The following is a 13,040-nucleotide window of genomic DNA, read 5'->3' as shown; positions in this document are numbered from 1 at the left end:
ATCAAAGGGAGGCTTTAGACTTTCCGCCTGCGCCAACACGTGGAAATGACGTCTATCCGTCAAGCAAAAGTCAATGGAATTATTATTCCTCTATGCGCTAAATCTGCCACTTATTAAGTACCGATATCCCGTCCTCCCTTCCTGCTCAAAACGCATTGTAAAAGACAGGCTCTCTAAGTTGTATGTATGTACTCATATACTGTGTATATATATATATATATATAACGTCTCTCTTCAAATCATACCATTAAATATCCAAGAATCAAATCATCAAAACGCAATCAGCATGTAGCCAAAAGCAGCCCCCGTCAGGAGCAAGCTGCCGGTCATGGCCTTAGCCCCCGACGGCGCCGCCGACTTGCCGTCTTTGGAGGAATTGTTGGTGTCAGAGGAGGGATCGTTGACGGGATTCGCCTTGGAAGAGGGCGAAGGGGTTTGCTTCTCAGCGCTGGGCGTTGTTGATGCCGGTGAGCCGCCAGTGCTAGATGGGTTCGGGGTGGGCGTTGAGGTGCCAGTCTCTGTGGCGGTTGAGATTGAAGTGGGCGTGGGCGCGTATTTGGAGTCGAGAGTGAACTGGTCGAGGATACACTGCTTCATCAGCTTGTTGTCGGTATAGTTGCCGGGCTCGCCAAGGGGTGTGAGCGTCAGGATGTAAGTGGTGTCAAAGCTTCCGGCGCCCCATCCGACGAAGCCGATGTAGACATCGCTGTTGGCACTGATGGCCTTGTTCTGAGCACAGAAATCGGTCATGCACTATTTTTACAATGTTAGTCACAAATTCAGTGTCTCATTACCTCTCACTTCAAAAAGAAAAATGAAGGTAATAAAAAAAGTTGGAAGAGAGTCGCTCACCGAAGGATCCATGGATGCACCAGTTTCCGAAATGATGGCCTGGCGCTTATTCTCCCTCAGCCACGTCGCGAAATCCTCAAACGCCTGGACGTTGTCGGTGGTGCACAGCACGTGAGAGCCCGAGTTGTTGATGTCGAGATATTTGTGCACATCAAAATACAGCAGGTCGGTGCTCTTGTCCGGGTTTGTAATGGCAGCGAGGGCATCGGCGCTTCCGCTCGACACGTACGTCCCGACACTGGCAAAGTTGGTTCCGGGCAGGAGAATCATCTGCGAGGTGGCGCCGGCATTTCGGATGCCAGTGACGACCTTCTGGCAGGTCTGGGCCCAGATGTTGACGTCCAGGTCGTGGGGCTCGTTCATCAGGCCAAAGATGATCTTGTCGTTCTTCTCGTAGTACTTTGCGATCTGGACCCAGAGGTTGACAAAGACATCGTCGTCCACGCCTCCCTGGCCAATGATTCCACCATTGTATCGGGCAAAGTTGTGCATGTCAATCATGCAGTAGGCGCCGGTGACGAGACAGGCATCGATGACCTTGTTGTAGGACCCCCAGTTGAGCTCATCCAGCTTGCCGTCTACGGTGTTGTTGGTGACGAATTGCCATGTGGCGGCTAGCAACAGTCGATATTAGTATGAGCGACATGACACGGAATGATATGATGTTGATATGAGAAACTAGACACTCACAGATGCGAAAGACGTTTAGGCCGTCGTCCTCTGCGAAATGCTTCATCTGGCCCGCGCCATCACCTCCCTTGTAGCTCAGTAGCGGAACTGACGAGGTGTCGGTAGGACAGCTGCCGTCAATGTCGCATCCAAAGTCGATTCCGGGGATGGCAACGCCCAGATACCTCATCTTGCCGGCGGCGGCGCCAGAGGCCAGGGCCAACGCGGCCGCAAAGGTGGATGTAGCGCGCATAGTAATATGGTATATGTTGTGTTGTGATTAAAGAAATATTTATATTTCGTTTAAATATTTATTTTCCCTTCTTCTGTCTTTCTTAGTGTTAAACTGGTGATTGTCGCACAAGCTCCGGCCGGGGCTTGGTTTTTAACGAGATGGCGTATGCGTATTAGCGAAGGGAACTGGCGATGCCAAAACGAGACGGTCAAGTAAAGTAACGCAACAGCAAATTGCTAAGCAGAACAGCGAGCAGAACCGACGACAGCCAGAATAACGAGATAACGAACGTGTTACAGCTGCGTCATGGTTTGACGGGACGAGCGAGCGAGCGATGGGAGGCAACAGTCCAAGAAGAGAAGAGGTGAAGAAGAGGAAGAAGAAGCGACAGGAGAGCGAGCCACACCCAGAAATCATGCAAACTGACAGCCAGCCCGACCTGGACTGACAAGCGGCGCTTCCTGGGGCTGTGAAGAGCAAAACGGCCGCTTTAGCGCCTCCCGGATGCCACCTAGCGACGCCCAATTGCCTGTCACGGCTCGTGTTGGGGCCAGTTTGGGCATAGCGGGCTGCCCTCTTCGTATTCTGGCTGTCAGACTATCAACACAATGCGCTGTGCTCGTATTCATTGGGGGTTGCTTGTTTACTGCTGCTTGTCACGCCACAGCTGTTTAAAAATTTACACTTTTACAGGTGAAATGCATACATATGCATGGCGCAGGGTAGATTTCCCGTTGACACGCGCCACCAAAGTAGGCGTATATAAAAAAGAAAAAAAGAAAAAAAAAAAAAAAAAAAACTCCATATACTACTAGTGACATCCAATGATTGGAAATTCAACTACGCCCGCGACAAAAAGAGAAAAAAACGACGCAGGGCTGCGGGCCTTAAAGCGGAGCCGCTACGGGTACCTGTTCAAGGCCCAATCGTTCTGGACGGTGCTCCTTACTCGTACAGGTACGACGGAGGATCAGAAAAAATACCAATTCTTTTTTTAACCAGCCAATGCGTATTACGAAAGGATACGAGAGGGGAGAAAAAAGCCCAAGGTGCTTACTCGTGCCTGGGCTCGGATTACGGCTGCCGTGGATAAGACGGCAAATCCTGCACGAGGTTGGTATAGATACGGATTGCATGTACTCGGTACGTATATGGAGATACGATGCTCACCGAACACGATGGCGAGAGACGGTGGCGATGGATTATATGTAGATGGTTAAGATGACAGACAGTCTGAACCGATTTGAATCGGCATGCGATGCAGAGGGGACATGGGCAGATCGCGAGCAAAAGGCGGAGGATCCGCGCGCACTAGCAGTCGGGGTTTTCCATTACGGAGCACAGCGACAGGGTTCACCCCGTATCAACGGTCGTGCTCTATCTATTTATAATGCTGCTCTGAATGAGCCTCATCTTGTTATCTTGCTGTGCTTGTAAAGCATCATGTCTGCTTCCTTCACTGGACAAGCTCGCCGTACACAGCCCGCTGCAGGTCCGCATACAGCCGCGACGACACCGGGTCGCCAAACGGAAACATGGCCACCATCAGCACCGCCGCGATGCCCGACTCCCGATCAATCCACTAGCAATGTGCGTTAGAAACACAGAAGAACGTTAAAAAGAGAAGCGGCAGACTAGAAGCAAAAACTCACCCATCGCGAACTGCACGCTCCACTCCACGACAGACTGCCCTTCCTCCTCAGCCCAGCAACATCCTCCATCGTCACCATCCCGCCATACCCATACTGCAGCGCCACGCCATCCGGCAACTCAGGGATATACGCAGCCCGCGCCCCCTCACCATAGACAACGTCCCTCATCATCGTCCGCTGCCCATCATCCAGCTGCGGCGCAAACATCATCCGCGCCGTCTCCGCCGAGACCACGCCCGGCTCGGCCTGCAGCATCGCGCGCAGCAGCCGGACATAATCATTGGCCGTGGTGTGGATGCCCGCCCCGGCGCTGTCCATCTCGGGCTCCTCCGGCACAATGTCGAGGGCTGATAGCGAGCCGCTGGCGGCGTCGCGGATGGCCACCTCTGCCCGTCGACCTGCGGTGTGAGGCAGCTGCCTGACGCGGAAGCCCGTGTCGTGCATCTCGAGCGGATCCAGGACGTGCTGCTTCATGTACTCGCCGAGACTCTGCTTCTCCAGCGTCTCCAGGCCGACCCCGGCCCAGTCCAGCGCAGACCCGTAGGCCCAGCCGTCGCCGGGGGGGAACACGAGCGGCGTGTTGTAGCCGTCTCTGGACATGCGAATCGCCATTCCAATTGGGCGACCGATGGCTTCGGACCATCGTCGCAGATTCGGGTCTGCCACGTCGTAGTGGAGACCGACGGTGTGAACCATCAGCTGCCTGTAGCCATATCAGTATATGCATGTGTGTGTTGCGCTGTGTTATACATTGTAAACTTCTACATCTCAGCACTGCTCCGTACTACCTATGCAAGAACTCACTTGAGTGTTATCGGCCGTTGATTGTCCTCCAGCACAGGCTGCCCCTCGGCTGTAAATCCCCGCAAGATCTGCATCTTGTCCAGCTCGGGAACAAGCAGCCGCATGTTGTCGTCCAGCGAAATCTTGCCTTGCTCAACCAGCTGCATGATGCAGGTCGCGGAGAGGAGCTTGGTAATAGAAGCGCCGTAGGTGAGAGTGTCGCCATCGAATTTTGGCGAGTTGGCGTCAATGCCCGTTCGCCCAGCAGAGCCAGAGTAGATGATGCCTGCGGGTTTCCATAAGCGATGCAGCGATGGATAATAAGGGCCAATATAAGGGAAAGAAACTTTAAGAGATACGGTAGGTGAACAAAACAAAAGGACAACTGCTCACCATTTCGGTCTGTCACTACAAATGCGGCTCCAAGCAGCTTGTTCTTGGTGTCCTCCCCGTCGGCGACAGCCCGCTCCAAAATGGCATCCAACGTGTCCATTGCCGCGTATAACAAGACTTTCCTATAACGAACGAACAAGGATAGGTATTCCGGCTTTGCAGCTTGTCGGTGTGGCTTGCTTCTCACAGCGTAACTTTTTACAGAGGCCCAATCAATCAATGGTGGCTGCATGTGATGCGATGCAAAAGAGAGCTAAAGTAATCGAGATGCAGATCTTGGGCCCCTCCGCGTGATGTCAAAGGCTGCCAAGGTGCGGCCGCCAATGAAGATTCAACAAGCTGGATTGAAGCCAAGAAGCAGTTAGCGCTGTTCCGTCCGCCGTGTACCAATTTGCACAATATCCTCACTTACACGGAATACAAAAGCTTGATTCAACAGCCACCAATTGAACCATTTTCCAGAAATAGCCACATCCATCCATGCTAAGAGCGGGGACCCATCTCAAAGCCCACCAACCAGTCAAAGACGGTGCCTTTTACTCACTACTCTTCCATCTCAGCTCTTCATCCAGTCCGGTCTGTTGTGAGACAAACATCCGCACCAGCTTAGCCGTTATAACTTCTTCTTCACTCTTCTTCAGGGGCGTCTCATCAAGCATCAAGTGATTGTCTTGTTCTCGCCGTCATGGCCGCCCCCAGCACTCGCCCATCATCAGGGCTCCTGGACCTCATCACAGTCTTTGACAAGTGAGACCACCATCATTCATCACCACCACCATCTTGACACCAAACTCACATCAACTCACCTCCTCCAGCGCACCCCTCGACTTCGAACTCAACCACCATCCCTACTACCGTCTCATCCTGGCCCCCGATGACCGCGTCCACGGCTACATCCACCCAACCACCATCGCCCGCATGCCATGGCCGCCATCCATCTCCATCAACCACGACACGCGCCAAGTCATCCTCTCCGCCCCTCCGGCCAGCACCTCTCCCTCCGACCACGCCAACTCCGCCTTCCAGCAAGCCGTAGACGCCGCCATCGACGGCAACATCTTCCCCACGCTCAACGGCCTCCACAGCGAGTACTTCCTCGTCCCCGGAGCCCGGCACTTTGTCCAGATCGAGCGCTTTGCCGCCGCCCTCTTCGGCATCGCCACCCGCGGCGCCCACCTCACGGCCTACACAAGGGACGCCGCCACCGGCGAGCTGCGCATCTGGGTCGCCCGGCGGAGCAAGACGCTGCACACCTACCCGGGCATGCTGGACAGCACCGTCGCCGGCGGCGTCAAGGCCAGCGACTCCCCCCTGGACTGCATCTTCGCCGAGTCCATGGAGGAAGCGTCGCTGCCGCAATCCCTCGTGGCGCCTCGCCTGCGCGCCACGGGGGCCATCACAATGGTGAACCGCAACCCGCGCTCGGAGCTGGTCCACTCGGAGATTCTGTACACTTACGACCTGGAGCTGTCCGGCCAGGGGGAGCAGGTGCCGCGCCTGGGCGACGACGGGGAGGTCGAGGAGTTTGTGCTGATGAGCTGCGACGAGGTTGAGCGGCGCATGTTGGCGGGCGAGTTCAAGACGAATGTGTGCGCCGTCATGATTGATTTTCTGATTCGCCATGGGAGGATCACGCCGGAGACTGAGCCGGACTATGTGGAGATTTGCATGAGGCTGCAGAGGAGGCTGCCGGTGCCGACGAGGTCGGATGTGTAGAGTGAAGTTGGTTACAGAGCATCATGAGCATGAGAGATAGATACACATGTATGTATGTATATAGAGTAAAGACTATGGAGTAATACCTAGATCAAGTACACAAATGTTAAACACGTCATGATTATACCAAAAATTGAATTTAATCCTGAAAATATTTACACAGCAAACCCCTTAATTTCGCAATTCCTCATCCCTAATTATATACACATTGCCATGTTTGCTTGCCCGATTCCTGCAGCAGACCTGTAATTAGTCGTGCCGTACCACCCAAAGGGCTACTAATCCGGCACAAACACCGATAGCCGCTCCCGCACTCCGTCCCTCCAAACATTCTCTCTATCTTATCCTTATCTCTTACTACACATACCTTTTTTTTTTCCTTCATCAGCATCTCTAATATCCAGTATTAATCAACAACATCTCTTCTTCCCTTTTATCTTTCATAATTACTCATTCCTTCTCATCTTCTTATTCTTCTCTTCTTCAACATATTTTCTTCTCCACTCCCGCTCCTCTCCACCCCAACACAAAAACCTTCTCGCCCTCGCTTCACCTATACTAATAATCATCACCGATATCAACCGCAGAAGAAAAAAAAACTATATCCTACGCCATCATCGCCTCTCAAACCTTTTCAACATACATTTTACAAGGTTCAAAAATGTTAATCTTACACTTTAACCCGCTTGTATTGTTCGAGCTATTCGCACAAATGCACACATACAAACAAATTTAAGCCACCGCCATGGCTAGCAGCTCAAACAAGGTGAGACTTTTCCTAGCCTCAACCCAACCCATTGGTATAAACAGCCAACTTCTCCCTCACCACCTCCGCTTCTTCCTTGCCAAGGTCTTTCTCTCTTCTACATCTCTTCTTCTTCAATTGTTTCCTGGAATAATACAGATGAAGAAAAAAAAAAAAAAAAAAAAAAAAACGTCATCCATCCATCCACCATCCTATCTCCCATCTTCATCCCCATCAACTACAAACAAAACTCCGCACCAAACTAACCAATAAGCCAACTCAACAGATCCATGACCGCAATCCACTCCGTCTACACCCTTACATCATCACGATGCCGAAACAAACATCTCTATTCTCGATTTTCAGCAGCGCGATTCGGTCCTTTCACAGCAATGCACTGCCAAGTCTCGGATAACAAACAACTCCCACCAAGCTACTTCACGACAAAGGCTTCAGCAACAGCCATGCATTATCCAAATATGCACAACGAGCCGCACACAAAGCAAGCAGAATCTCGTCTCACGCGTCATGGTCATATTATACAATTCATCCTACACTACGTACAATTCGTTGCGCCCTCCACCGCGGCCCATCCCATCCATCCTTACCGCCACCCTCTTCTCTCGCATTCTCAAGGAGTATCAAGCAGCAAAAAAAGCAAATAGAGAAATTGCAATGGCGCAGCGCAATTCCAGCGAGAGAAAAAAAAAAACCTAGTCGTTACCAGCCAAACTCCCCAGCGCCTCTTTAATCCTCCCAATACGTTTTTTTTCCTTCAACGGCCCTCTGGACTGTTCCTCCGTGTCCCTACCATTTCAGTCAGACCACATCGCTCACTCACCGCCATTGAGCAGGCGAGTCAAAAAAATTACTTGGCCGAAAAAACACATATATCCCCTCTAACTTGCAACCGTCATTGCAGGTTGCGACCTCAGTACCCAAACGAGCATATAACCAGCGCAGCTCTTTTATCCTCTTACAAGCAGAGACAAAGTACGCCCCATAGCGAATCTATTTGCGGAGAGAGCAAAAAGAAACCCCGGGCTTTCTCTTACTCTTCTTCCGAATCAGAGTCATCGCTCGACTCGTCATGACGACCAGGCCCCGGCGCAGAAGGTGCGTCATCGGCAGGCTCTTGTCCGGGCTTGTACAGCTGTGAAATGGCTGTCAACTGTGCGATGCGTGCCTCCTGCTCCTGCGCGCTCATGGGTTTGTTCTTCTTAGGCTTCGAAGCCGATTTAGGAGCCTGCTTTGCGGGGACCGCCCTATTAACTTCCGGCGACTTTGCTGTGGCGTTTGAATCTTTACCGAATCCAGGGAGCACCTTCTTGCAAAGCTCCCATAGCTTGATCAGCGCCTCGTTGCTGAGCTGGTCAATATCCAGCTCGAGTTCGCCTTCGTTATTTTCCTGTTAAGGCCAAATATTAGCACATCATTTTTATTTTATTTTATTTTTTGGACCTGGCCCCAACCCAGAACAAGATGGAGAAAGGGGGGAAGGGGGGGGGGGGGGGGACGAATCAAAGAGGCACTTACGTTTTGACCCGTATCGCGCTTAATTATGTCAATAGCTCGGTCGAGATGGGGGTATTCAAGATCGTTGATGGCGCTCGCGATTTGATCCTTGTCGGCTGCCGACAGGCTCTTCTTGGGGGCTGGCTTCTTGGCAACGCCCGACTTCTTGGGAGGGGGTGCGTGGCTAGACGACTTACGCGCCGGGGCGCTGCCGGCCGCCTTGCTCTTGCTTGGCTTGGCTGACTTCTTGGCCGACTTGTCTTGGTGCTTGGCCTTGCCCTCGCCACCCTGGCTCTGCGCCACTTTGTAAAGGGCCTGCTGCACAGTCTCGACAATGACCTTTTGGCATTCAATCAGAGCCTGCGGCGTGCCGGAAGCAAACATGCGGTTGAGTTTACTGCTCTCTTCTTCCAGTTTCGCCTTAAGTTCCTGGATTTCCTTGGAGTTATCTACGCTCGGGGCGCCAGCATCCTCTTCCTCGCTGTCATCCTCTTCCTCGTCGTCACTAGCGTTGGAGGCGGACGCAGCGGGTGCATTTGCCTTGGCGTATCTAGCCAGCCATGCATCCTTGCCCTTCAGCTGCTGGTTGTAGAGGTCTTCAAGCTGCTTGGCTACCATAGATACGGGGTTGCCCTGCTCAGGAGGTCCATTGAACTGGTAGCAGTTGGTGAAGATGAGACGCATGTTCTTGTCAAATTCCTTGGCGTTGGCAATCTCGCCCGCGCTGACCATGCGCAACACCTTGCCCAGGTCCATGGGCTTCTTGATAATGGCGTAGTAGTCGGGAATGTTGAGGCCTTCAGCGTCGACGGCATCGAGGAACCACATATTGAGCGTCGAGTTCTTGGGATGCATGAGCTCCGCCAGTACCTCGTCGCAAAATTGCAATTCGGGCTTGAGTTTCTTGCGAGAAGGCTTAGTGGTATAATCGATATCCTTGGGCTTCGGTGCCCTTACCGTCCGTTTTGGTCTATCTCCGTCTGTGGCTGTTGAGCCGCGACGATCCGCAATAGGCTCTGCGGCCTGGGGCTTCGGTTTCGGTTCATTCACGGGGGGTGGCGGGCTGGATGCAGGCCCTGAGGATTGCCTTCGCGCGGCACTGTCTGGGGGTCCGCCTGGTAAGACGCGAGGCTCGCGGGGAGGCTTCGGCTTGGCTACGGATTTGGGCCGCGCAGGCTCGTCGTCGGGGATGGTAACGGCCTCTTGCCATACATTTCGTACTGCGTAGAATGCTGCATCTGTAACATCGTGTAAGGCGCCGTTGAAGGTCAAAGTGTTCTCAAAGATGAGTTGCAGGTCCTTTTGCACGTCACCAAACGTAGTGTAAATGCTGTTGGGGTCGCGGAGGCCTCGGTCAATCTCAGCCAGGTCCATGGGATTCTCAATCCTTGCCAAGTAAGACTCTCCCAGTGCCGGCCACAGCTTCGGGACGGAATCCCGGAAGTGACCACCATGCTTGGTCTTCTTTACTCTGCCGATAATCTTTCGAATTTCGCGACGCTGGAAGGGCGAAATTTTCTTTTCACGGACTCCTGAGTCACCCCACTTTTGCAGAGAAGCAAGGCGTCCCAGACCACGATCGCTACCAGGTCCGGGCGTACCAGCGTTCTCACTTTTGGGTGTCGCCGTGATGACTGCACCTTCATCTTTTGGCTCAGTCTTTGCTCGCTTGGCAAGCGGCTCATCATCCTCTTCCTCCTCTCGTTCCCGAGCAACTTTTGAGCCGAGGGCGTCGGTCATGGACACTTCGATGGAGGAGTTAATAGGGGATTTGGAGTCAATGGCCAATTGAGAGATACCTGATGAGCCGACATCAACATCTGATGAAGGCGGTGCCTCCTGCGTCTCTTCAACTTTGGGCTTGGCGGGCTCTTCGGCGGGCTTATCATCGGTCATGATGGTGTCGGCATCAGCGTCGACGTCAGCTTCGGCATCGGCATCGGCATCGGCATCGATGTCTGCACCAGCATCGACAGCAGCTGGGGGTTTAGAATCATCAGAAGCCTTCTTCTCGGTGCTTTCTTCAGGAGCAGATTCCTTAGAACTCGTAGCAGCAGCATCTTCATTGGCATCTGTCATTTGTACATCAGAATTATCTTGCGCTGACGCAGCTTTTGGCTCTTCTTTCTGCGCTGCTGGTTCTTCAGAGGCCTTTTCTTCCTCCTTGGCATTGTCAGCTGGTTTATCTTGGCTAGTTTCGGGCTTTGCAGCCGCCGCAGGCGTTGCGTCGCGTGGCGCGTCCTTGTTCTCTAGCTTGTCGCCCTCTCCATTGACAGCAGCCACGCCGTTGGGAGTGGCGGCATCAGCGGGTGTCGATTTGCCATTGACAAGGGCCTCGTCAGGCTTGTCCGATGAGGGCTTGTTCTCAGGTTCTGATTTCGGCTCAGTTTCAGATTCGGTCGGGGCGTCCTTGGTTGGCTCCGAGGCGGGCGGTGCATGACTAGACAGAAACAGACAAGGCTCATGTCAGCACTACAGGCGCATCTTGATGCGAGAGAGGCAACGATCAAAAATATCTACAGAACACTGCGCCAATAAGCTCACAGCGCGGAAATGCACTCACCCGTTGACATCGGCAGTCTTTACCTTGTCAGGCAAGGACGGCGAGTCGCGCGCCGCAGGGTCCACGGTCGGTGTATCCGTAGTCGGCGACGCCATGGCTGCGGTTGACGATGTGAGAGGCTGCAGAGAAAAGCGTGCGCCAGAGAGTCGGGTGAATGATGCGGAAGATGGTGAATTTAGCAGAGATGGCGCGACATCAAACTCGGCAAGGGCGAGCGCCCTGCGAAATCAGGCAGTATCGATAGCAACAATGGAAGCACAAAGCTTCGGGGTTGCGACAGGCGCAGAGGGCTGGAGTTGAGAGCTGCTGTAGAGATGATTAAACAGGGCGTAGAGAGAAAGGTCGTGAAAGAAGTGAAATTAATGCTATGGTGAGGGAAGCGTGGAGTGATGCGCCCACACAGACAGCAGAAGCTATTCAATGGTGGGAGGCGCGGCTGCAGCACAGACACGAGCGAGTCTGAATAGAGAGGTGCGGATGCGCGCGCAACGCGGAAGCGTCAGTGCACCGCAAGCAGCTTCCCAAAGTGACGGGATTGTGACAATGCAATGCAATGCAGTGCCTGGCGACGAGCAGGAGGGCCCGATGCGATGCGATGCGATGCGATGCGATTTGATGCGATGCAGCAGACGATGGCGCTGGGCTCGGATGCGCAGCGGTTGGCGAGAAAGCGGCTAGTGACGAAAGCGGGCGGAATGCCTTTCGTCACGATGGCAAGGAAGCTCCCCCAAAAAAAGGTGGGCGGAATATTTTTTGGAGAGAGAGAATGCGAAAGGGCGATGGTTGGTCGGAATGCGGAACAAGTACCGTGGACCTCTTGCGACGGGCTAAAGGTCGGCAAAGGCTGAGGCGCAGGCCGTGGTTGGCTGGACAGGGCGCGAGGCGAGGCGGCGATGCGGCAGGTACTTGCAGGAGGGGGATTATCTATTTTCCTTGCGGCGTCGCGGCGAGGAGGGGGAGGGGAGGGCCTTTGCGAGGAAAAGCGCGTGCACGTCAGTGAGGTTTTGCCGGTCGGAGGCGCGGTGGTATTTATGAGAGAGGAAGGCCGCCGGCGCGGCGGGCTTGATTTGAAGCTACCGGGGCGGCGGGTGGATTATTGCGTAAGCGGGGCCATCACTGTAAGGGACACTGTGGCTGGTGGCTGGGCCTGCAGCTGCGGTGATTGGCTGCAGCGCGGCCAAGTTCAATGCGCCACTCCGACGTCTTGCTGGGGCCACATTGCGGCGCTCGCAACTCGCTTGCAAAACAAAGGAACAAGAGACCAAAGAGGCTACCGTTTATTATCGCGACTGCACATAAGCAAGACTGCATTGGAACTGACCGCGTCTTTGCCCATGTCCCTGCTTTCAGCTTTCTCTCGCTCTGGACGTGCACGTTGTACAGATACGAGTAGGCAGCTGTGCCCAACTGACTAATACAGAGTCGGTGGCTAGAAGGGATGGCTGCCTGCATGTATGTAAAGACCCGGTGGTGATACATGGTATAACTCGACTAGAGTAGGAATACCGTGACTGGTTCACAGGCGCAGAGACAAAGACGATCCATTGGGTCTGGCTGGTGGGTTCGCCTGGAATAGGAGGCTTGTCGTGTCTCTGAATCCCCCACTCCCTCCCATCCAACCCGTGTTTCCTCCTACCCGGCAATAAACAGAGCGTTGATTGTATTTGGTTGTGGGAGGTGGGATGGCCTAGGATGGTGAGAAGAAATCAGCATTGTAAATCCATTGAAGTGCTCGGCATGTTAAAAGACATGGTCAATGCATTTTTGCCGCAATATTACAGAGAGTATGAATGCAGAACCGTGTCAGCTGCATCTCAAATAAAGGTCTGTAGCCAGTTTGGATGACATCGTGATCCACGCGTCGCCGATAACAAAAAAAGCTGGAGACGCGCCAGGAAAATTCTTTTATCGAGTCTA

The 13,040-nt window shown here is 53.4% G+C and overlaps 5 protein-coding genes across 5 annotated transcripts; 1 reads left to right on the top strand and 4 right to left on the bottom strand.

The window, feature by feature from the left end:
* Positions 1-53: 53 nt before the first annotated feature.
* TrAFT101_010989 (uncharacterized protein) lies at positions 54-2,151 on the bottom strand. The gene is made up of 3 exons (XM_024902774.2): positions 1,543-2,151; positions 853-1,466; positions 54-753 (listed from the first exon to the last, which is right to left on the bottom strand). The coding sequence occupies exons 1-3, from the start codon at positions 1,772-1,774 to the stop codon at positions 271-273; spliced, it is 1,329 nt and encodes a 442-aa protein (XP_024756935.2). The 5' UTR covers positions 1,775-2,151; the 3' UTR covers positions 54-270.
* Positions 2,152-3,212: 1,061 nt separating this feature from the next.
* TrAFT101_010988 (uncharacterized protein) lies at positions 3,213-4,020 on the bottom strand (the record flags this gene model as incomplete). Its single annotated transcript, XM_066129119.1, has 2 exons — positions 3,213-3,338; positions 3,409-4,020. 2 exons carry the CDS (start codon positions 4,018-4,020, stop codon positions 3,213-3,215), a joined length of 738 nt encoding a protein of 245 aa, XP_065985249.1.
* Positions 4,021-4,208: 188 nt separating this feature from the next.
* Positions 4,209-4,816, bottom strand: TrAFT101_010987 (uncharacterized protein; the record flags this gene model as incomplete). The annotated part of the gene is made up of 2 exons (XM_024908767.2): positions 4,209-4,477; positions 4,585-4,816. 2 exons carry the CDS (start codon positions 4,814-4,816, stop codon positions 4,209-4,211), a joined length of 501 nt encoding a protein of 166 aa, XP_024756934.2.
* Positions 4,817-5,014: 198 nt separating this feature from the next.
* On the top strand, positions 5,015-6,328 carry TrAFT101_010986 (uncharacterized protein). The gene is made up of 2 exons (XM_024908766.2): positions 5,015-5,331; positions 5,400-6,328. The coding sequence occupies exons 1-2, from the start codon at positions 5,270-5,272 to the stop codon at positions 6,298-6,300; spliced, it is 963 nt and encodes a 320-aa protein (XP_024756933.2). The 5' UTR covers positions 5,015-5,269; the 3' UTR covers positions 6,301-6,328.
* A 1,205-nt stretch (positions 6,329-7,533) lies between these two features.
* On the bottom strand, positions 7,534-12,121 carry TrAFT101_010985 (uncharacterized protein). Its single transcript, XM_066129118.1, has 4 exons — positions 11,124-12,121; positions 10,360-11,000; positions 8,582-10,305; positions 7,534-8,453 (listed from the first exon to the last, which is right to left on the bottom strand). The coding sequence occupies exons 1-4, from the start codon at positions 11,216-11,218 to the stop codon at positions 8,097-8,099; spliced, it is 2,817 nt and encodes a 938-aa protein (XP_065985248.1). The 5' UTR covers positions 11,219-12,121; the 3' UTR covers positions 7,534-8,096.
* Between the last annotated feature and the right edge of the window lie 919 nt (positions 12,122-13,040).

The sequence above is a fragment of the Trichoderma asperellum genome, chromosome 7, assembly GCF_020647865.1.
Source record: "Trichoderma asperellum chromosome 7, complete sequence".
Taxonomy (NCBI): domain Eukaryota; kingdom Fungi; phylum Ascomycota; class Sordariomycetes; order Hypocreales; family Hypocreaceae; genus Trichoderma; species Trichoderma asperellum.
This window is presented reverse-complemented; position numbering and strand designations above follow the sequence as displayed.